At 35.4% G+C, this 24,736-nt stretch overlaps 1 protein-coding gene across 1 annotated transcript in view; it reads left to right on the forward strand.

The window, feature by feature from the left end:
* LOC106054014 (titin-like) overlaps nucleotides 1-24,736 on the forward strand; it is a 199,332-nt gene that overhangs the window by 167,187 nt on the left and 7,409 nt on the right. Inside the window, exons 61-81 of the mRNA XM_056013914.1 lie at nucleotides 930-1,034; nucleotides 3,165-3,271; nucleotides 3,490-3,617; nucleotides 4,862-5,124; nucleotides 6,951-7,121; nucleotides 8,179-8,292; nucleotides 9,161-9,309; nucleotides 9,532-9,661; nucleotides 10,268-10,346; nucleotides 11,596-11,799; nucleotides 13,202-13,340; nucleotides 14,379-14,578; nucleotides 14,691-14,843; nucleotides 15,858-15,978; nucleotides 16,826-17,124; nucleotides 18,364-18,512; nucleotides 19,443-19,597; nucleotides 21,115-21,247; nucleotides 22,146-22,277; nucleotides 23,214-23,375; nucleotides 23,969-24,149. Coding sequence (XP_055869889.1) covers nucleotides 930-1,034; nucleotides 3,165-3,271; nucleotides 3,490-3,617; nucleotides 4,862-5,124; nucleotides 6,951-7,121; nucleotides 8,179-8,292; nucleotides 9,161-9,309; nucleotides 9,532-9,661; nucleotides 10,268-10,346; nucleotides 11,596-11,799; nucleotides 13,202-13,340; nucleotides 14,379-14,578; nucleotides 14,691-14,843; nucleotides 15,858-15,978; nucleotides 16,826-17,124; nucleotides 18,364-18,512; nucleotides 19,443-19,597; nucleotides 21,115-21,247; nucleotides 22,146-22,277; nucleotides 23,214-23,375; nucleotides 23,969-24,149 — 3,274 coding nt within the window. The remainder of the gene's footprint in view (nucleotides 1-929; nucleotides 1,035-3,164; nucleotides 3,272-3,489; nucleotides 3,618-4,861; nucleotides 5,125-6,950; nucleotides 7,122-8,178; nucleotides 8,293-9,160; nucleotides 9,310-9,531; nucleotides 9,662-10,267; nucleotides 10,347-11,595; nucleotides 11,800-13,201; nucleotides 13,341-14,378; nucleotides 14,579-14,690; nucleotides 14,844-15,857; nucleotides 15,979-16,825; nucleotides 17,125-18,363; nucleotides 18,513-19,442; nucleotides 19,598-21,114; nucleotides 21,248-22,145; nucleotides 22,278-23,213; nucleotides 23,376-23,968; nucleotides 24,150-24,736) is intronic.

A 24,736-nucleotide genomic window follows, 5' to 3' on the forward strand; every position in this document is an offset into this window, starting at 1 on the left:
TCATCAGAAAATTCCTCAGTGGAAACTGTTAAAGAGACTTTGATGAATTTTGTTTCTCTTTAACAAAACTCGACCCTGGCAGCGCCAGAGAATGACTACTCATTCATTTCTGACATAATAATAATAATAATAATAATGTGGGTGAGTCAACTGAACATACAATGGCAGGATGTTCAGCCCTATCAGAATCAGCCTACCTAGTTCGCCATAACCAAGTTGCAAAGTTAATACACAAACAATTGGCTTTGACACATAATTTGATCGGTAAGTATACTCCTGTTTATTACAAATACTTGTCACAAGAGGTTCTTGAGTATACTGAACATCTGCTGTACTGGGATAGGCCTATTTTGACTGACAAAATGGTAGATTTTAATAGCCCTGATCTGCTGCTCATTGATAAAAAAGAAAAAAAACTACCATTATTGACATCCCAGTACCACTGTCTCATAATTTAACAAAAACTGAATTGGAAAAACTATGAAAATATGGGAACCTAGGCTTGGAGATTAAGCATTTATGGAAGTTATCAAAAATAAAAATATACCCCATTGTTATATCAACCGAGGGGATAGTAACAACTGACCTCACAGACACCTTCAAGGCCCTTAACATTCCTAGGAACATTCTTATTGCTTCTGCAGACCTGCCACATCACCAGAAAAATTTTCAGTGGAAACTGATAAAGGGACTACAATGAAATTTGTTTCTCCTTAACCAAACTTGACCCTGGCAGCACCAGAGATTGAATACTCATTTGTTTCAAACAAAATAATAATACTTATTTTGTTTAGATTGACATTTTATCTTTTATTTTTCATGTCTGGTATGTTCTCATAGTGCCTTGATCTTCATGTCTGTTTGCTAACAACACTGTAAACTTTATTTTGTTTCTAAATTTTTTGGTTTTGTTTCTATTCTATAATTAGCTCCACATTTCATAAGAAGCAGTGCCTCCAGGGAAAGAGAACTGGACATAGGGGGCAACAAATGGTCTTCAACTTACAGCTACATAGACTCTGTGTCTTCTGGAGGTAAGCAAGCCCATTGCCTTTAGTTCCTGTAAGGCGACATATATGCGCTAAGCAAAACAGCAAGAGAGGATTCGAACCTCTCAAGCCCTCATTCAAATGGAGTTTGATGGTGATGAATGCCTTTGGTTTGGTTCCATAGATTTTAGGTTAACCCATTAGCTCCTAATGTGATACAATGTGATGTTATCTTATTGATTACAGAGGGTTAGTTCAAAAGAAAAGATAATTACATCCTATGCATTTCATGTGTCAATCTCGTCATGCATGTTAATCAATGACTTAAACTCTGCTAAGTTGTTGGTTTTCCTGGCTGATTCAGGCAACCTCTTCCATGCTCTAATGGCACTAGAGAAGAAGGAGCACTTTTATGAATGTGTCCTAGAATATTGAATAAGAAATATGCCTTTATGTATGCAACTTTTTTTCTTTTATAGTTATTGTAATGCTGCATTATTTCAAATTACATTTATGATTCTTTTTCTTTCTGTTTTTAAATTAATTTTCTTAAAGATTTTTTTTTCAAATGAGATTTTTAAAAATGTTCTCCCAGAAATAGGATATTTTTTTCTAATTGTTTTTTTTTTTAATCTTCTTTTTTTTTTTTTGCTTTTATTAAGAGTATCTTCAGGTTGCTTTGATAAAATTTAGCTGATTCTCAGTCCTCATATAACACAGCTTAACATAACACAACAGGATGGCTGCCTGGTCATGCGGTTTGCACGCTGGACTGTCGTTCAGATTTATCGATGGTCCCGGGTTCAAACCCTGCCCGCTCCCATCCCCCGTCGTCCTGCGGGAGGTTTGGACTAGGAAGTAATTATCTTCAACTCTGAAGGAACATCCGAAACATGTAAAACATTTTACAAACAACTTGACAAAGTGCTGTACAAATCCATGAACTGAAGTTCCAGAGTTTGAAAATTCATGAACTGTATTGATATCATATAAGATAGTTTTTATGTCAAAGCAGTAATACATGTATTATAAGTTAAGTAATACATGTATTATAAGTTAAATGAACGGAGATTTTTTTAAAAATTAGGTTTCATTCTGATTTCCAAATTCTAGTGCTTACTAGATTAATCTTGAATTAGACAATTGTAGTCTAGAACCACCAAAACAAGGTAATTATAGAACATGACATCACAATCACATTTGTTCTTGTCTTGAACCACTTCCACATGACATGTCTGAGAAAAATACTAAATGTCAAATGACAAGACAAAATACCAGATACAGAAGTTCTTCGAAGAGCGTGTCTGCAAAGCATCCACACAATTCTGATGCAGTCCCAGCTGCGATGGGCAGGTCACGTCTACAGAATGGAAGACCACCGCATCCCTAAACGACTCTTGTATGGCCAACTAAGTGAAGGAAAGTGCTCGCAAGGTGGTCAAAGAAAGCGCTTCAGGGACACCCTCAAAGCTTCTCTAAAGGCGTTCAGCATAGACCCAGGCACCTGGGAGACAGAGGCACATGACAGAGCATCATGGCGTCACGCTGTGAAAACTGGCGCACAGGTTTCTGAGGAAAAAAGAACAACGCTGGCGCAGAAGAAAAACACCAGAAAAGAAAAGCAAGGCAAACAACACTAGCTCCAGCTGGAATAACCTGCCCAGTGTGCGGCCGAACATTCCGGGCTCACATAGGTCTCACCAGCCACATGAGGAGGCATAAAACCCCTGTACAAAGTCCTCAGCCCCCTGGATGACAAAGTGGTCATCATCGAACCACGATGGATGAACTATATTTGTTCTTGTCTTATTACTAATAATAATAGTCAATATTCAAGTTCAATACTAGATCATGCCTCCTGCTTTTGTCTATATTTGTGACTATCAATTCCATGTAATGTGTTAGTATTTGCGAGCCAACCCGGGGCATAGCATATGCCCCCCCCCCCTTTTTTTTCTGAGCCTTGCTCTCTGTCACTGTGGAGTAACTCTAGTCTGACTTGCAGAAATATAAGAGTTATCTTTCCATGACTTTTTCACTGTGGTGTCCTGCATGGTTGGGCCACAAAGAGAATTATATATAAAGATTATGCTATATGTTTAAAGTATTTTGCCTAATTTAAACCCCATTATTAATATTTTATTTTATAATATGAACTACTAATTTATTTGGCAGTTCCTCCAAGAGTACCAGCTGGCAGGCCAACAATCTCAAATGTGACGGAAACTACTCTCACATTATCCTGGCCTCCAGGGCGCATGCCATCCTACATGAAGGGACAGGTCAGTGGGTCTTGACCTACCATGTTTACATATTTTATTTCACTTATAAACAAAAAGTCTAAAACTATCTTAGTATCATTAAAAATTAATTTATATACTTATGATATTTAACTTGTCTTTATTATTTTATCCATGTTCTTGAAACTTTATTTCCCTACAAAGACTTTGCTTGATCTCATATTCATTTGATCTAAGTGTTTTATGCATTGTGTTGTAAGGTGAAGATCAGCTACATTGTGGAAGCAAGAGAACCCCCCAACCACCTGTGGAACAAACTGGACGATAATGTTCCAACAACCACTTTTAAAGTCACTGGACTACGACCTGACCAAGATTATATGTTTAGGTGACTGGTCTACCTCTCATAGTCCGAAGAATAACATTATTAATTAAAGACTAATATTATTGTTTTTATATTTTAGAAAAATACCTTAATTCTGAAATGCTTATATGACTCATCTTTAAAGTTCTTGATTAATATAATTTTACTTAGGTACAATTTATTTAATATGGTCCTATCCTTTTTGTGGACCCATGAAGTGAGGGATCACTGGTATCTGGAATGGGTTGCCTGAGCTAGCCAGAAAAACCAGTGACTTGGCAGAATTTAAGTCATTGGTTAATATGCATGACTAAATGTTTGACGCGTAGGACGTAATCATCTTCTTTTTTGAAGTAACGTCTGTATTATATAAGATAAGATAAGGATTGTGTGTTGCTTTTAGGTGTTTGGTAAACACAACTCATCTCAAGTCCAGATTCAAACCCAATCTCCCTAAATATGCAGTCAAGTGGTAAGCCACTCAGCCTCACAGCTTGTGTTATTTGTCAATTTATTAAAGCAGAATACTTGAATAATTTATTTAAATAGAATACAAAATACTATTGACAATCGATAAATGAGAAAATAGTCACCTCTTCCCAATCCTCAGCATAAAGGAAAGAAAAGGAAAACTCCCCTTTCAGACCTTGTGCCCTACTGGGCAGATGATGTCATGTGGCCAGCATAATGACCAATGACTTTTCCCTAACTAATGGCAGGTACCCATTAGAGGTGGGTGGACTGAGAGATGTCCAAAAGATTCTGAAATTTAAAATCCCAGTCTTCAAGAGGATTTGAACCTGGGATCATCCGGTTTGGAAGCCAGCACATTACCACTCAGCCACCACGTCTCTAATCCACAGCATACACCAAGTAAAAAAAAAATTACATTTTGCCTTCTTTCTCATGTGGACTCCTTCAATATCCTCTGATGTAGAGAGTTTCATTGACTAGGGCAACAAAAAGCTAAAAAAAAAACTGGTTCTACCCATGGTCTGCTGCCAGCTACTGAAAATACAGTAATACTCAAATTTTGTGAGGATCTAATGATTAAGACCTTACTGTAACAATCACAATGCTCACAGTCTTTTTATTTAGTGTTTTTTTTAATTTTCTCTGTTTTTTTTTTAGGGCATCATTTTTTTTAAACAAAAAAATAATGTTATAAAATAATCATTCTAAAGTAATTATGTCAATGAATTTTTTTAAAATTTACTTTATTAAAAATTAGTATGCATAAAACAAAGATTTCAATTATTTGCTTTCAGAGTTCGGGCTTTCAATGATGCTGGCATGAGTGAACCCACACTTCCTGTCACTTTGACACGTGAGAGAGTTCAAGAGGTGGAGCCAAGAACCAGACGCAGGAGCTCAGTCGAGAGGTTCAGTTCTGTAGAGAGACTCAGCTCAGTGGACAGGTTTGCCTCCAGGGAACGATCACTGTCCACTGAGAGGTCAGTGTCCATACCCAGAGTGTTGTCCAGAGAGGGATCTAAGCTTTTAGATGATGACATTACTCAGGATACTACTCGTAAGTTTGTTAATATGTTTTTGAAATCATTCAAAGGGAGATAAACACAAATAAGGATCTATGCTAATCCAACATTTTGACTGAGTTTCTGGGAAGAATAGACTTCAATAGATTTTAGGTAAAGCAGACATGGACATAAGAGACTAAAAACATAGAATCTTATTTTAATTCTGTCTCTCATTTCATACATTTTATGTAATACCTAGGTGTTATAATAAATGAAAAACTGTCATGGAATCCACATATTGATGAAACTATAAAAAAATCCAACAAAGCATTAGGGTTTATTAAAAGAAATTTCTATAAATCAAATAAGAACATAAAACTAAAATGTTATTTAACCTTGGTTAGGCCAATAATAGAATATGCATCCTCTGTTTGGGACCCCTCAACTCAAGAAAACATTAAGAAACTGGAACAGTCACAAAATAGAGCAGTGAGATTCATGACAAACAAATATTCACATTTGACTAGAGTAACACCTTTAGTAAAATCACTAAATTTAGAAAGCCTTCAGGACAGAAGACTCAAAAGTAAAGTAGCAATTATACATAAAACACTAAACCATAATCTTCAAACACAAAAAAAATAATTAATAAAATACTCTGAAAGACACAAAGATAAAGGCACATTCCTCATCCCATATGCTAGGACAAATTTGTACAAATACTCCTTCTTCCCTAGTGCTATTAGAGCATGGAATGGGTTGCCTGAGCTAGCCAGGAAAGCAGGAAAACAGTGACTTGGCAGAATTTAAGTCATTGGTTAATATGCATGACTAAATGCATGACGCGTAGGACGTAATCATCTTCTTTTTTGATGTAACGTCTGTATTATATTAGATAAGATAAGATACTAGGAACCTTCTATAGCATCTAAGTTCCATTGCTAGAGTTCTAGATACTAGGTATCACATAAAAAGAATGCATCACTAAGGAAAAGATTAGAAACAGGATAAGAACTGTAATTGGTTCCCATGCTGACCACTGTCCAACAATGCAAGCTAAGACTTGATGGTCATATCACAAGGTCTTCCAGGCCAACAAAGACCTTTCTTCAGGTAACAGTACAAGGAAAAATGAAGAAGAGGCAGACAATGAAAGGGATGGGAAGACAACATAAAACATTGGACAGGCCTGTCATTAAAAGAGATTCTATCCAAGACAAAAGAATGGAATGTAGCAAGATGGTCAACAAATCATTTGTGGTGCCCTAAAGGTTCATTAAGCTAAGAGATAGGTGAGGAGATGGTGGTCTAATTTGAATTACTAATACACTAATACAGTATGATATGCATCAATCTAAATGAAGTTTACGCCAATACTTATATGTGTAATACTTTACAAAATTAATAAGTTTTAGTTGTGTGAATGTACATTTCATTAGCATTGTTGTAATATTTCCCTATCTTAAATTTAATATTGTAAAACAGTTTCCTCAATGAGTATTAAGATTTTTTTAATCATTATGAATAAAAAATGTTTCAAATTCTCTTCTGCTTTCCAGATTTAAATTTATTTAAATTTTTTTTTAAAGTCTTCCCTTAAGAGTGACCACTGAGAATTTTTCTTATGATATGGCTAGTTTGCAGCAGTAACAGTAATGAGAATCTTCCTAAGAATTTTATGGGTCACGATAATGTCTGTAAAGTCATTTGTCAATGCCCTTTTGACTGATATCACAATAGGAAATATTGTAATTTCCATAGTCCTTTTATCTCCAAGCTTATTATCATTTTGTTTTACTGCCTTTTGCATGTTTTTAAAATTATCATTATTATTATTATTATTTTATTTAGTGTTTACATTTAGTGATGTCTATTTCAGCGACATCGCCTGAGTTTGTAGAACCTGCCAAAGTGCATCATGGTATTGACAGCCGTCCAGTGCAGCTCTCCCTTCAGCTGATTGGCTATCCACTTCCCACAGTGCAATGGTATTTCAACAACAAGAAGATAGTGTTTGGGGATAAATACGATGGCTATGTCACACCTTCCGGTCAGTGGTTCAAAATACTGTTCGATTAAATGAGCAGGGAGTTATGTGTAAACAACTCATGTACAATGTTTAAAAAGTGCAACTTGCTGACTTTGCTGTGAAGCTTAGGCTTACAGAGATATACAACTCTTTTTAATTTTATTCATAATCCTTCACCTAACCCTTAGTCTTTGAACTGTTGGGACACCTTCTTATCTTCTTATCTTATAGGATACAGACATTACTTCAAAAAAGAAGATGATTACGTCCTACGGGTCATGAATTTAGTCATGCATATTAACCAATGACCTAAACTCCATCAAGTCACTGGTTTTCCTGGCTAGTTCAGGCAACCCATTCCTTGATCTAATAGTGCTAGGGAAGAAGGAGCTTTTGTACAAATTTGTCCTAGCATATGGAACGAGGAATGTGCCTTTATCTTTGAGTCTTTTTGAGTATTTTATTAAATTTTGTTTTTGTATTTGAAGATTATGGTTCAGTGTTTTAAGTATAATTGCTACTTTACTTTTAAGATCTGTTGACCATCTTTCTTCATTCCTCTCTGTCTTTTGACTTGAATACCATCTGTTTCAATTACAGGCCCATCCATTCTTTTGTCTTCCCATTGCTTTCTCTTGTCTGCATCTTCTTCATTTTCCTGGTACTGTTCCCTTAAGGAAGGCTTTTGCAAGCTCTGAGGACTTTGTGATATGGCCAAAGAGTTTTAGTTTTGTTTTTTTCATAGCAGATCATTGTGGGGACTAATTGCTGAACTAACCCATCTCTAATCTCTTCATTTGTGATGCTGTCTTTTAATGTAATACCTAGGATCTTTTCTGTAGGATTCACTTTCATTCCTAGTTCTAACTCTGCAGTCAGCATCCAAGATTCACAAGCATATAAGAATGTGGCCAAGACCAGGAACACATCATTCTGATTTTAGTGTCTTGGGCTATTCCTTTGTCTTTCCATAATTGTTTTGAGTTTTGCAAGTGCTGCTATTGACTGTGCAATTATTTTTAATACTCAAACTTAATGATGATTGACTCTATAGTTGTTTTTTTTTTAATTTTGAAAGGTTTGGCAGTGCTAGAGTTCTCTCCCATGACATGGGATGATGCTGGAGAGTACAAGTGTGTAGCAGAGAATGAGTCGGGTGAATCTAGTTTTATCATCCATCTTCAGTTGTCTGGTAAGTTCTCATAGAGAATGAGTCGGGTGAATCTAGTTTTCTCATCCAGCTTCAGTTGTCTGGTAAGTTCTCATAGAGAATGAGTCGGGTGAATCTAGTTTTCTCATCCAGCTTCAGTTGTCTGGTAAGTTCTCTTAGAGAATACTTAAAAACTGAAATTACTCATCTCTGCATAGATCTACATCAGATTTTAACAAGTCAAATAAAAAAACCAGGGGAAAAAAATCTAGTTATATTGAACTTGTTATTCTTAACTCTTTCTCTCCTAATGGACGATACCAGTGTTGATTCCACCAGAATGTGGTAAATAATTACGGAGAGAAAGAGTTAAGTTACTGCCAAGATCCATTGCCATCAGTTCAATTCATGACTACTGTTTGCTATTGAAACATTTCTTTTTCTAATAGGCCTATATGTAAACAAAAAAGCTGGTCTAGTAAAACTCAATAGAATAAGGAAGGACTATTTCTTAGCATAGAATTCGGTTTCAGTAATGGTTTAGCCTAATCTTGCTTATAAAATATTTTGGAGGTTTCTTCAGATTTTCAAGAAAATTACTTTTTAGCATCCTGCAGAATAGCTTGGGATGATATTTGGCAGGTTTCAAACCCTGGACCATCGAGACCTTTAGAGAGAGTCCAGAGTGCATACTACATGACTAGGGAGTTATCTGTATATTAAAACTAAAATATATTAGCCTAACATATATTTTAGTATGTTTTCCTATCTGATTTTTATGTCTTTAAATCTCAAGAAATGTGATAGGTTATGGTTTAGACTTTTATATCTACATTAAAAAAAAAATCAGCTTTATGTGTAGTTATAAAAAGATTAAAAAATGGTTAATGTTTAAATGAATTTTGTTCAGATCCACCAACTTTCTTGGAGCCAATGCAGGACTTAATGTTAGCTTCACATGTGAATGGAAAACTGACATGCAGAGTAGATGGCATCCCAAAGCCAAGTGTCAAGTTTTTAAAAGACTGGAAGCCACTGTCTGAAACACCGAGATATAAGGTCAGGATTTTAGTATGTGTGTTCATCTTGATATAGACTTGTGATTAAGATTGACATTGATGCTGTTAAATGTATTGAATTTAGTGTGGTAGACAAAGAAATGAATAAATAAAACATAGAATCTGTTTTAAGCTTTCTTGCAATTGAAAAGAATTATCCATTTAAATTTAGATGCCCTGTCTCTCAGAGCTTAATACTAATTTTTAACATTATACATTATAGCTGAGTGAAGCAGGAGACCAGTGGAGTCTTGAGTTTGATGGAGCACTGCCTTCAGACTCAGGCTGTTACATCTGTGTGGCAGAGAACCCAGCTGGTAAAGTGTTCTGCACTGCAAGGCTGTCTGTGGATGGTAAGTTGCCATGTATTTTGTTTATTGTCTATAAAAACTCACCCATAAATAATAATAATAATTTGCTGATGTTCAAATTTCATTGCTCTGTTATTGACTTTTTGTTTGAAAAGAATAGAATTTGTTTTAAGTTTGTAGACTTTCTTTTTTTGACTGCCCCATTAAGATTTGGTGTTTGCAATTCTCCATGTTTGATTATATTTGATTTGCTAAGAAAGTTCTCACTTTGTCATTTGAAATTATGTTAGATGTTAGAAAGAAAAGCAGAGCAAATGTAACGTAATGACAGTAAAGCAAATCTATATATATAATTCTCTTTGTCGCCCAACCATGCAGAACACCATGCATGCACATCAACTGTCTAACCCTCGATGAAAAAGACATGGAAAGATTTACCCTATGTAACTTTCGCGGCATCAGAGACCGCAGCTAAGAAAAAATAAAAGGGAGGGAGAACAAGTAATCTTCTCACCAAATAGTGTGTATGATATGACACAGGTCAGCTCATACAAAAAATTTAAGTAAAGGAATTATAATGAAGTTTATTTCTCTGACAGCCCTAACTAAATAAATGGATATGATTGGTCAACTTCTCTTTTTAATTAGGTGATATCCCAGCAGCCACCATCTACTTTAAGAAGTCCAACTTTGAAGATGACTATTACATTCTAGAGGAACTGGGAAGGTAAATTACTGTTGGTCAACTGTTGGTCTTAAACTTTTAAACTTTCTTGATTCAAAACTCAGTTTAGCAACAGTCTCTTTGTTAAGCTATTATAGCATTGTTTAAAAAAACAACAACCTCTATATTTTTGTAAACAAAATTTACAAATAGAAAAACAAAACTTAATAAAATACTCAGAAAGACACATAGATAAAGGCACATTGCTCGTTCCATATGCTAGAACAGATTCATACTAGTGCTCCTTCTTTTCTAGCGCTATTTGAGAATAGAATATGGTTTACTTGAATTAGCCAGGAAAACCAACGACCTAGCAGAGTTTAAGTCATTGATTAAAATGCATGACTAGATTGAGACATGAAATGTGTAGGACATTATTAGCTTCTTTTTTGAAGTAACGTCTGTAATATATAAGATAAGAAATATCAATGTGGTAGTCACTGATACTGAATTCAGGAACAAAATTTAGATACTTCTGTAATCCTAATTTAATATGAAAGCTAGGCTCATACAATCGAACATCAGCTTAGGCCCTAGCAGTACTTTGTAATGAAAAAAAAAAGAAAGATATGACAGTTCTTTTAGAAATCTCAATAGATTAAAAAGCAATTGCTAATAAACATTAATTATTCAACAGTATATTTTTCATTTAGCCAGCATCAACTTAACTTAATCCTGTGCACTCCCAGGGGAGCATAGGGCTGCATCCACACCTCTCCACCAAACTTTGTTCTGATCAGCTTTCTTCATCTGCTCCTTTTTCATTCCAGTACCCTCAGCTTCACTGATGACTGACCTCTTCCAGGTTTGCTTGGGTCTGCCCACTTTCCTCTTTCCTTGAGGATTCAAATCAAATGCCTGCCTTGCAACATTGGTAGCTGGTTTTCACAGGGTGTGCCTTATTCAGCTCCACTTTTGCTTTTTGATGTCTTGGGCTATGGGCTTTTGTCTAGTTCTCTCCCACAAATTGACAGTAGTTATCTTTTCTGGCCACCTAATTCCGAATATCCAGTGTAGGCATCAGGCAATCTTTTATTTTTTTTAATTAAGTTTCTTATCTTCATATCTTATAAAATACAGTTTAAGCTTATTTATTGAACAGTTTTATGCTTCTTATATTACTTTATCATTAATTTTTAGAATATCTAATAATGTTATTCTGAGTTTCAAATAAAAGTGAAAATTGACTATAAGGTTATTAGAAGAGACTATCGAATTGAGCTTTTACCTCTTTGGTTTCTTCTCTGTTTAGAGGACGTCACAGTATTGTCAGGCGTGTAATTGAAAGATTGACTGGCAACGAGTTTGCTGCTAAGTTTACACATGTACGTGGAGAGCCTGAAAAAGACTTTTTCCGCCAAGAGCTGGACACGTTGTCTAGACAGAAGAGTAACAGAGTGGTCAGACTTCATGATGCCTATGAGTCACAGAACAGCCTGATCCTGGTTGAAGAAATGTATCCATTTCTATAGTTTGTTTAAGACTGAGAGTTATTGAGATTGAGTGTTAGATATGTCAAGAGCTCATTACTAAACACATGATGAAAAGAAAGGAAAAACTTTTTATTTGAAATATTTGCGTTTTAAAGCATCAGTGTCTAAGCATAATAGGAGGTGCTGTGGCTGAGCAGTTAAGTGCTTTCTTTTGAAATGGGGGTCCTGGGTTGAAATCCTGGTGAAGACTGGGATTTTTAATTTTGGGATATTTGAATGTCTCTGAGTCGATCTAGCTCTTATGGTTACAAGATAATATTTGGGTAAAGTAAAGGCAGTTGGTCATTGTCCTGGCCATATGACACCTTCATTAACCATGGGGCACAGAAATAGATGACCTTTGTGTCATCTGTCTTAGAGATTTCAAGGTTTGAAAGGGATACTTTTTTTTTCTAAACATAACATACAACACATTTTGTAAACATGTGACTGAGAGGCGAAAATCTACTTGGCTACATATAATGGGGGCTCCATCTGAGGTTGTGTTTTCTAACCCCCTAAAGGCAGCACAGAAACCTTCTCCCAAATACTCCCTGCCCACTTCTGGTCCACAAAAGAAATTAGACTGAACATGCTAAATGGATGAATGATGTGCTATACAAAAGCAATAAAAGAAATGAAACAAAAGCACTCACAATAGAAATCAAAATTATATAATGAAGAGTTTTTTTTTTTTTAATTCGGAAATCATAATTGACTTTTTAAATATTTGATTGCCTTTAATTGTACAACAAGGTCTGAAAGGGAAACTTTAGTCTTACCTTAGCTGTATAGCCTGGCTTACTGAGACTATATGGATGGCTGCCTGGTCATGCAGTTTGCGCGCTGGACTGTCATTTGGATTTATCAACGGTCAAGGGTTCAAACTCTGCCCGCTCCCATCCCCCATCATTCTGCGGGAGGTTTGGACTAGGAAGTAAACTATCTTCAACTCTGAATGAACATCCAAAACATGTAAAAAAATTTACAAAAAATATACCATCCCAGATGGTTCAATTCCTCTATATAGCCTGGCTTACTGAGACTATACCAGACCAGATGGTTCAATTCCTCTATATAGCCTGGCTTACTGAGACTATACCAGACCAGATGGTTCAATTCCTCTATATAGCCTGGCTTACTGAGACTATACCAGACCAGATGGTTCAATTCCTCTATATTCCTTATATCTTTGTTTTTATAGCCATGTTTTTTTGTTAAGTCAATTCATGACAGCCTGGGCAAAGATGTTACTGTAAAATATTTGTCTGTTAGATATAACATTGTTCAGTGGGCTAAAGTTTGTTTGCAAGTATGACATTTAGCTCCATTACTTTGAAACCGAGGGATCACATTAGCTCATTATGTTCTTTGACTATGCTCTAGTGTAAAGGGAGGTAATCTACTAGACAGAGTTTGCCAAGACAATGAATGGAGTGAGAGCAAAGCTTCTAACATCATCAAGTCAGTGCTACAGACAATACAAGATGTCCACAGCACTCATGTGGTCCACTTGGATATTGAGGTGAGTCTTAAGTATTATTTAAAAGTTTCATGAAATACCAACAGTATAACTTGTGTTTGGACAGTCTGTCATTAGTATTTGGGGCAGTCATAAAGTGAGGCCCTGTTTAGGTAAACTTGTATTTCAGCTAAGGCTTTATTTTATTTCATTCCTACTGATTTAAAATGATTTGCGCTGTTAACAACAATACATCTGGCTATGTCTGACTGTAAGAAATTATGTACTTCAACAATCTTCCAACATTATTACCTCTACCTACCTATCCCTTAGGCTGTTGGACTGTTGGGGCACCAAGCAGGATTTGTCGACCGTCTTTCTCCATTCCTCTCTGTCTTTTGCCTTGTTTAAAACCTCTATCAATGGTAGGCTCATCCATTCTTTTATGTTGTCCTCCCATCATTTTCTCTGTCTGCCTCTTCTTCTTTTTCCTGGTACTGCTCCATTATTCTGTCTCTAGTAAATACATTAAATGTTTCTTACTTCAATAGTTAGCTCCAAGTTTTGCTTACATTTTAACTTGGATGGTTTGTTTCTTTTAAAATCTATTATCCCCAAAAGTGCCTCGGAATGGCATTCAAAGCCAGATATATTTTATATACAATAAAGAATTTTTTAAATTTGATTTATTTGGGAAGATTGCAGTCTTAAACTTAGCTGCAATGTGATGACTTTCTTGAGGACCTAGTTGTAATATACATAGTTATGTAGTTGTCTAATCTGCACTAATATATCTAAAGGTTTAATTGTCCCTTGCACTTCTATGACAGAATTTTACACAATATATAGAATCATGTCTTCTTTTTAATTTATTTTACTTTAGACACTAACCAACCAACTCTAATGGTTACCAGACTTAAGTTGGGGAAAGTAAAGGTGGTTGGTTGTTGTGCTGGCCACTTGACACCCTGTTATTTAACCATTGGTCAAAGAAACAGATGACCTTAACATCATCTGCCTCATAGATCACAAGGTCTGAAAGGGGAACTTTACTTTTTTTTTTTACTAATAGAATTGTTTTGTTTTCCTTTAACCTCCCAGCCAAACAACTTAAGGTTCAAATCCCAAGACAACAACTCTCTGTGCCTCATAGACTTTGGATTTGCAAGAAAACTGCCCTTGTCAAGTGAGATCACTTTCAACTATGGAACCCCAGAGTTCTGTTCTCCTGAAGCCATCAAAAATGAAGTAGTCAGCCCTGCAACAGATGTCTGGTCAGTGGGAGTATTGACCCACCTTTTGTAAGTTGGCTCTTTAGTTTAAATCCAGAGGTTTTTATTGATGGTTACAATAAAATGTTTCAGACCAGTGTCTTTATCATGCTTGTTAAACCTGTATCATGTTTTCTTTTAGATTGACTGGAACTACTCCATTCAGTGCCAGCACTGTGCCAGAAGTTTTGTCTAAGACACAAGAATGTAACTTGAACCTTGACCCTTCTCTCTTCTCTGGGATATCATCTGCTGCCCAAGATTTCATTGCAAGGATACTGGTGAAAGATGCACAGTAAGAATATAGTTGTTTTACACACTATTACTGTCAAAAAAATCTGAGATTGTGGCATAATGTATTTATATATCTGGAAACATACCAGTTGTATATCATTTATTAAATATGTCATAACAAAAGCCATTGATAACAATTTTTAGTGCCGTTTATTTTATTCTCTTTGGGAGCAAGTTGATACTGCATCTGTTTAACATACATTTAAAGACCGCTTCACTAATGAAGAGATTAGAGACAGTGTTACTACGGTGATTGGACCTTCTAACTAATCTAAAAAATCATATATGGCCATATTACAAGGTCTTCAGGGCTCGCAAAGACCTTCCTTCACGGAACAGAACATGGAAGAAGAAGAAGAAGAAGCAGACAGAGAAAGTGATAGGAAGACAACACAAAAGAATGAACCAGCCTACCATTGAAAAAGGTTCTATCCAAGGCAAAAGACAGAGAGGCATATAGAAAGACTGTCGACAAATCTTGGGTGGTGCCCATATGGTTTAACAGACAAAGGGATAGGTGAAGGTGAAAATGGCGGGAAGTGTAAAAAAAAACAAAACTGGAGGATAATGTCTTTTGAATGCTTTGAATGCTTTGAATGGAAAGCCAAAAAGTGCTAGGAAACAAGAGTGATAACTTATAATCATTTAGACAGCAATCCAAGATTGAACTTTGAACTAATTGATGTCAGCTGTAGATAGTAATTATGAGAGGTTGTCTTTGATTGTAAGTTTAGTGCTGAATACAGTATTTCATGTGACTAACCCAGTTGTGACCTGCGTATTCACCAATTCTGATACAAAGTCATTGTCCACTGGGAGTCATATTTACATTTTCTTTTCATCATTTGTGTCTGTCTTCAGCTTGGGATTTTCTGTGGGCAATGATAGTAATAAAAACGATTTAATCTATATAGCAATTTGCATTAAAATAATATAAAAAGCATATATTAGTTTGTAAATTTTTTATTATCTAAAAACATATAAATAATTTGACATAAAAAATTTTTTTGTTTAGAAGTCGTCTGTCTGTGTCTGCTTGTCTGGGACATGAGTGGCTGAAGACTAGTGACCAACCAAGTGACCAGAAACTAGATATCACCAGATTGAGGTCATTTAGAGACAGATATATTGCTCAGGTTAGTAAACCACACATTTTTTTCATTAAATATTTTCTTTATTTGTAACTAGTTTTCATGTTCAATCCTGCCTATTAGAGAACAAAATACATGATTAGAAATAAACTGTAGCTGGAAGCAGAGAACTTTCTTTTAGCTTTCTCTCATGAAGTTAATTTGTCATCTTCTGTATCTTTATTTATGACCTTAGTAGTATCTCACAGTAAATCATTCATATACCTTTTAACCAGTCTAGAAACATATTCTTTTAATTAAAGAGCTTTAAAAAATCTATTCTAAATGTGTAGCAGAGTGGCGCAAACTGATTACCTAACTGAAAGGGGATTGAGTTCAAATCATGAGGTAGATTGGAACTGCTTTTCATAAAAGCAGCATGGAAACCTTCTCGTAGAGATTGGCTGGCTGCCTAGTCACTTGTTGGTCCAGAGTTTAAATCCTGGCTGCTGCAATGATCAGAAATTTTGTGGAAGGTTTTACTATGATGCAATAAACTGGGAAAGAATATCCAACAAGCATTAGACAAGAGCACACATATTTGTGTTTAATTTGAATTTTTCTATTTTTTACAATAAAACTTTTCAGTCAAAAGGATTACTTAAAGTTCTTTTAAAAAAAAACTGCTACTATAAGTATTTCTGTTTCAACGCAGGATAGTCATTTCCATTGCAAATGGAATTTTGAAAAAATACAGTCTAGATTTTGAATTTCTTTCTTTCTGTTAATACAGGAGATTCATAATATTGTTTAATGAACTTTTTTTTAAAAAATAAGCAACTTGTATATCTAAAAATTATTTAAAATTTAAGAGACACCAATCAACTGAATAGTTGACTTTCTATTTTAATAGGAAAACCTGACTCAAGTGAAAACACTGGCCAATCTTAGGAGCTTAAAAAGGTTGTCTGAAGGTGTAATAATTCAGGAAGGCTTGGAGCCTTCAGAAGATCCAGAGACAGGGAAGATTGTGTATCCAGACACATCAGACTATGGCCAGTACCTTGACAAGGAGACATGGTACGAGTGGCAGTTCAGGCACCAGCATGGACCAGACGCAGACAAATCATTGGATGATCCCAGCAGACCTTGGAGGCAAAAGAAAGACAAGGAATTGCTTGATGAAGAGGTCAAGGCCTCTTACAAAGGAAAGTAAGACGTCATGTTTGTAATTCTCTCATACTGAGTGAAAAGCAACATGTTTTACTGAGAGTTAACTTTGTTCCTTCCCCATTGTTTAGTCTTATATCACCTTCACTTATCCTTTAGTCTGTTGGACTTTTGGGGCACCACACCTCTGTCAACCATCTTTCTCCATTCCTCTCTGTCCTTAGCCTTAGAAAGAATTTCATTCACTGACAGGCCTGTCCATTCTTTGATGTCGTCCCATTGCTTTCTCTATCTTCCTTTTCTTCTTCTTCCTGGTACTGTTTCCTAAAGGAAAGTCTTTGCAAGCCCTGGTGTGGCCATAGAATTTGAGTTTTTTGACAGTGGCTAGCAAGTCATATCAAATACTGTCAAAACATCAATCTTTTCAGAAGTTGTACCTAAAGTACAAAACCATTCATAATTAAAATTACAAATCTTCCTTTAAAAAGAAAACAAGTTGATTATATCCAACTCTTATCCATGTTTTTACTTAGTCTGACTTGTTAATTAGGGGCTCAAACTCTTCTAAGTAATTTGTTACCTGGCTGATTCAGGCAACCACTTTCTGCATGGTCATGTGGTATGTGCTCTGGATGGTCGTCTTGCTGGTCCCTGGTTTGAACCCTGCCTCCTGCCATCTCCCACCATCCTGCGACAGGTTTGGGCTAGGATATAATAATCTTTATCTCTGAAAGAACATCCAAAATATGTATAACAACACAGGTCTAATTGTGTTAGAGAAGAAGTACTTTTAGCATTCAACTGTTGAATTTTTTGGATGGCTGTCTGATCGTGTAGTATGCTGTTTAGCGCTTTCATCAAATGTCGTCAAGCTAAATCTCTATACTCATTAAAAGCTGGCTCTCTCTAAAGTCAAAAGTAGCCTGTTTACATTTCACTATTCTTTCTAAAATGTTATTCTTGTTTTTACTTGTTGTATCATAGTCAAAACTTTCCTGTTTACCAAACAAATAACTAATTCCTAATCATGCCATAACAATGCACTGGACCTTTGTTAAGTCCTCTTGATGGTCCTAGGCTCATACCCTACCCGCTGGCATTCCCCATCATTTTGCTGAAGGTTTGGACTAGAATGTAGATTATCTTCAACTCTAAAGGAACAATTGAAACATATAAAACAAACATCTGACTTGAGACATTCAAATCATTTCACACGTATTTGTGTTTTAAATATGGTTAATATCATTGTGACTAAACTAACATGTCTAATTTATTTCTCAGGCTGCTTGATCTAGACCCTGCAGAGATTCGTCCATCATTAGAAAAAGAGTTAGAATGGCTGGAAGAAAGTAAGAAACAAGACGCTCAAGAACCAGATGAAGCTAGTTTGTCCTCCAAGAGATCTTCAGTGGCGTCTCTCTCTACAGAAGGTATTTTAAAAAATTCTTTGTTGTTTTTGTAGATCACCTCTTTTAACTAATATTATATGGAGACGTTTGAGACCCAAAGAAAATCCACTGCTAAGGACAGACAAATATAGTGAAAAAAGAATCTAAATCCACCACCAGGGGATAATGGTTGTGTCTGTGCATGTGGCAAAGTATGTAGGTCGCAGCTGGGACTGTGTAATACTGCACTCCTCATTAATACATGGATAGGAGACTTAGCCCCTTATTGATATAATAGCATCTTGGACAGTTAATTCTTGTTTTTATCCTTCCCATAATTACAATAGGGAAACCAGCCGAGGGAAATGTGTTCAATGTCAAATTTAAAATGTCCTTTATAGATGATTCTCATGTTACAATATCTATTCATTTAGAAGTAGTTCTTAAATTTGTTTGGTTTTATTGACTTAAATTTCATTCACTGATATCAGACATATCAAATATCTCATCGATAGAGCGCCCCCAAGCCTTTTTTTTTCTCACCCTTAAAAGTTTAATAAATATAATGATGATTTAAGGTAATGTAAGTTAAAAATCTTCAAAAATCTACTATTAAAAAACACCTAATTCAAAACAAATAAGCTCAACAAACTTAATCTTTTGGAATAAAATAATTTTAGTGGCAGTCAAAATAAAAAAAAAAAAATAATTCAATGGATATGTGGCAGAGTGGCATAAACCTCTTGGCTACCTATCAATGGGGTTCTAGTTCAAATCCTGACTTGCTGAAATGTTTGATGAGCCGCTGAGAAACCTCTTCCTTCTCCCCCCCCCCAAAAAAAAAAAAAAGAGATAGGACTATAGTGCACTAAGTTTTAGCATGAAAGCTGTTCCTTACAAAAGCCATTTTAATATATGTGTACATGTATCTACATAACCAAATGCAACATTTCAAAATAAATCTATTACCAGGTACTTGTGGAGCATTGTTCATAGAAAAACTCCATGATATGGCTTTCAGTATTAATGACAATGTACGCTTGGTGTGCAAGCTATCCCTGGCCACATCTCCAACTGTCGTTTGGTACAGGAATGAAGAGCTGCTTCCTGATGGTGGAAGATACAAGGTGAGAAGCTGGGCTTCGATATTTAGGTAACAAGCATCTTGGTCTAGTATCTGGTATGGCAACACTTGTAAACACTCAGGCTTCAGTGTGGGCAAGAACAATGATGTGCATGGGCCAGGAACAAAATGGGTACCTGACATTAGTTTGGGAAAAGTAAAGGCTGTTGATTATTGTTGTTACATGACACCATTGCTGACCATGGGCCTCAAAAACAGATGACATTTACATCATCTGCTTCATAGATTGCAAGGTCTGGAAGAGAAACTTTATTACTGAGCACACTTTAGTTGTTCTAAGGTACATAAGTAAAGGGCAATAATAATCATCAATAGATTGAACTATTTTTTCAAAATACTTATCAGTTCACCTAGTATGGAAATAAAATTTGATTAGACATTAAGATGTATTATAAATAGCACACATTTAGGCCAAGTATTAGAAACAAAAAACTTTCTCTGTTTTGTATTAATAAATCTGTAGAATGGAATCACTCATTTTTAAATATAACAAGCTTAGTTTTTAAGAAGTACCATTTGACAATTTTGTTCTACTGATACAGCAGTACTGCATACGCATACATGCATTCTGTCTGTTCCATTCACATACTGATTGGTTCAGGAAATTCATTTGGCTGTGTCTTATACAATTCAACACAATGATTTTTCCTGACTGATTCAGGCAATTCATTCTATACTTTAATTGACCTAGAAAGAAAGGGCACTTATCTGACTTTGTCCTAGCAATCATTTTTGCATTGTATTAGGTTTAGGATTTGTAAGTTATAGTTTACTGTTTTAGTCTCCTGATCAGGATCATCTCTAGGTTAAGTAATTTTACTAATGGTGTTACTGTAGTCAAATTCAGTTGTTATAAATCTAACCAATCTATTTATTGTTAATGTTTTCAATTGAGGTATCCAGAATAGAGAATGTTTACTCTAATATTGGTCTAGTTTGATATTATTTGATTTGCTTCCTGGCTAATCAAAAAATTTCTTTTAATAAACCACAATCCTTTGTTGTGTAAATTAGAAATATGATTGCAAGGTTATAGCTTTTTACTAGACGTACAGCTGAATTTGTTGTTAACGGTATATTTTTTTTTTGCTATTTTTGATTTAAGTTTTACCTGATAGGGACTCCAGATTCTATTGGTGTAATGGACCAGAAATAAAGTTGAGCAATCTAAAGTGGTGAACTTGTTAAATGCCTTTGTCCATTGCATACTTGGTCTTAAGTTCCTTAAGCCAACTTGGCACATTTTTGACATTATCTTTATCTTAGTGATTTACAATGTTGCTATCTGGTCATGTATTATCAACCCGATTGCCCTGAGTTTGAACCCTGCTGTCCTGCCGGTAGTTAGTTAGGGCTAAGATTATAATCTTCATTTCTGTAGGAACTTCTAAAGTTAAAATGAACATATTTAGTTTTCTAGTATTTTACATGTGATATTAGTGAATCAAGTCTATAATTTCCTAAATCAGATCTATACCTATGATGTTGTCATTATTTCAGATTGTGCTAGAGGAAGACGGTGAGGCCAGTCTGACAATCAAGAGCGCCAAGCCTTATGATGTCGGTGTGTACAAATGTGTTGGCAGGACCAAAGCAGGACGTGTGTCCTGCAAAATGAGGCTGGAGCTTGGAGGTTAGGATATATTTGGAGTTTTGATTTGAGTGGCCTAAACTATTTCTAAACAGGCTATTGCTAATACATAAACTCAAACTAGCATTTGATATAACAGCATTAGGAAACTTGTTAGTATTCAATGTGATTCTAGTCGTTATTTATTATTATGCCTGAAAATTGACCCACCTCCCCTAAATGACTTTTTTATGTGGAGCTGTGCACTTTTTAAGGAATCTGTAGGGAGTCAAGAGATATTAAGATACCCTCAAGAGCTCCCTCAGTAAAAGCAACATCCTTAACTGAAAATACTAGCCCATGACCTGTCCGTGTGGCCTACAGCCATGAATGTTGGTACTTCAAGCTATGAGGCAAAGAGGACAGCCATCAGTACAGAATGAAGATTATTTAAAAGAAAAACTAAAAGAAAAGCAGGCAATACTTCAAAAGACTCATCCTACCAATGGCCTGTATGCTGCCCGCTTTTAAAAGGATCTGACTTCATAGCCATCTTCATGAGAAACTAGATTTTTCTCATCTTTGACCATGAAGGAGCATAGGAGCTATTATAATAAAAAAAATATTTTCACACATCAACATAAAGTAGGCTGTGGTTCACTGATTGATATGGGACTTAAAAACAATTCACTGTTAGGTAATGAAGCATGATGGCAGAGTGTTAAAGCGCTTGGCTTCCATTTCAAGGAGTCTCTGGCTCAAATCCTGTTGAATGACAATTTCTTTTTAGCTTTCAGTCTTAGATTCAGATGACCTTGACATCATCAGCCCTATGGATCAAAAGGTCTGAAAGGGGTACTTTAACTAATTTTTACTAATAAACTTCGACGGCTTGTCTTTGTTTTGATGTTACAATAAACAGTATCAGTTGTTTAAAATAATCTAAAACTCTGTGTTCTAGATGTCCCTGGTCGTCCTGGTCAGCCAGCAATTGGTCAGATCTCAAGTACAGAGGCTTTGGTTATCTGGGAGGCACCTGTATCAACTGGTCACTCTGATATTTTGTTTTATAAAGTGGACTACAGATCTCCAGGTGGGTGCAACATGGCTGTAACATTTTAAAAACCAGTTACTGTCGCACTCTTTATTTATTTATTTTTTTCTCATTGCCATGTTCAGAGCTTGACATCCCAGTTTGCTTCTTTTTGTTTTGTTACCATGACAATACTTCCTGCTCCACCTAATATCATTGTTATGTAATACAAGATGTCAAGGTCTCCAAAAATCGTTTGCTTCACATTCATTCATTCTAGTAACCAGTGGAAGCTTATGGGAGTTATAGTGATGCTAAAAATAGGCATAAAGTCACAGGGGAGATAAAAATAAACTTAGTTTACACAGTAACAAGAATCTAGATTGACTAGAATCTTTTTGGAGATGGTAGTGTATAAAAGGGGGAGAAATTGAAAATGTGGGGTCCATTTGTTACTGGGCTTCATTTCATTTCAACATCTTGTTGATTCATTATTTGAATTGCTTTTTATTGCGATCATATATATAAAGTGATGTGTGGGCTTATTCATTATATAATTCCAATTAGTGTTTTTATTTAATTTTTCAACTCATTGTAGATTTATCACCATTTCATGAATCTGTTATGTTTGGATGTCACTAGACTTACCTCTGGAAAGTCTGATTTTGAATTAGTCAGCCTCATAATTATTACTACTGCTGTTACGACTGATGTCTAGCAACATTGTTAAAGATGTTGTTATAATACTCAATATTTGTTCTTTATTCAAGCTTTGCAGGCAAACTAGTCTGTATATACATTTTGCGTTCTGAAGTCATTCTTAAAACCAAACTGAGATTTGACTGTCCATCAGTCTGACCTTCATTCTCTTCTTTCTTTATTAGTTTAACAAGAAGATAGATAAGCTATAAACAAATTGAAAGACTATGTACAATATTCACAATGTCTCTCTCTCTACATATCTATGTAGCCTGAATCTTTCTCTAACTTTTGTAGGGGATGAGAGGTGGACTACTTGTGTGTACACCAACCAAGAGGCTGCTGTGGTCAACAACCTCAAACCAGAAACCAACTACAGGTTCAGGGTGTCTGCTACCAACAGGTTTGGTGCCAGTGCCTACAGCTGGGCCTCGGCCGAAAGTCTGACTAAACCTAAAGGTTTGCCTCTTTTGATAGTTTGACTTTTAACAGCTACATAAACTTTAGGTTAATTAAACTGTCATTGCTGTAGTCATACACATTGCACTGATTCTGATATGTCATTGATTATGTACTTATTGCACTAACAATGTACTGTCATGGAATCATTTACAGTAGCACTCATACTGTCAGTTCTCTTAGTGAATAATATACTGATGGCATGCACATTGTTCTATAGCTAGAATAAAACTTAAAACTTGATTAACAAATTACACTTAATGGGGTTCATATTTGCAGAAGTATATTTTTATTTTATACTAATTGACATTTTATCTTCTTATCATATAAATTACATGTGTTAATCTAGTCATGCATGTTAATTGGAGACTTAAACCTTGCTAAGTTGTTGGTTTTCCTGACTGATTCAGGCAACCCCTAAACCCCACTAATCTCTAATGACACTAGGGAAGAAGGAGCACTTGTATGTGTTTGTACTAGCATAAGGATTGAGAAATGTGCCTTTATCTTTGTGTCTTTCAGAGTATTTTATTAGTTTTTTTATTTTTAAGTTATGGCTCTTTGTTTTATGTTAAATACTATTCTGTTGTTAGATTCTCCCTCACTGACAAAAGATGATCATTTTGATTTGAGTAAACTGCTGGCTAAACAGACTGCTACCCAGCCTCTTCTTCCATCAGAGTTTGAAGAACCACCTCAAGAGGAAGAACCTGAGGCCGTGATAGTGAATGCCAGCCCTGACTCTGTCTACAACATTGGAGAACTGCTGTACAAGTGAGTCTCTCTTTGGTACTTTTAGTGAACTGAAACTTCCAGATGGCTGTAAATTCTATTACGGATTCCAACTAACCTGTTACTGTTTCAATTTAAATACAATAAATAAATGGGAGAAAGACTTAAAGAACTTAATTTCCAGATAAGTGCAATATTGGCTTGTAATTAAACACAGGAAAACAACCAAGAAGTGATAACTTGAACAATATAAATAAACTAAACAATAAAAGTTGCTACAAGTACAATATCCTATCTTCTTATAAAATACAGATGTTACTTCAGAAAGGAAGATGATTGTATCCTATAAAAATATCAATAAAGCTAAGTAAAATATCAGGAAATAAGTTTGTATTTCTTTTAAAATTCTTTTACTTTTTAAAAACTTTTCCAGACATTCTAGAATCATATTTCATTTTTATGGATTGATGACATTGTCACCACATTTTAAGCCATTTTCAAATAGGCATTTAACATTCTTGAATTTATTACCTAGATGTGGTATCTTTTCACCCATTTTTGTTTTCACTAATGATACGCTGCCACACGAACTAGTAGAATAATTGATTTGATTTCAACGACCATTATCG

This window comes from Biomphalaria glabrata, chromosome 16 (assembly GCF_947242115.1).
Source record: "Biomphalaria glabrata chromosome 16, xgBioGlab47.1, whole genome shotgun sequence".
NCBI classification, from domain to species: Eukaryota; Metazoa; Mollusca; class Gastropoda; family Planorbidae; genus Biomphalaria; species Biomphalaria glabrata.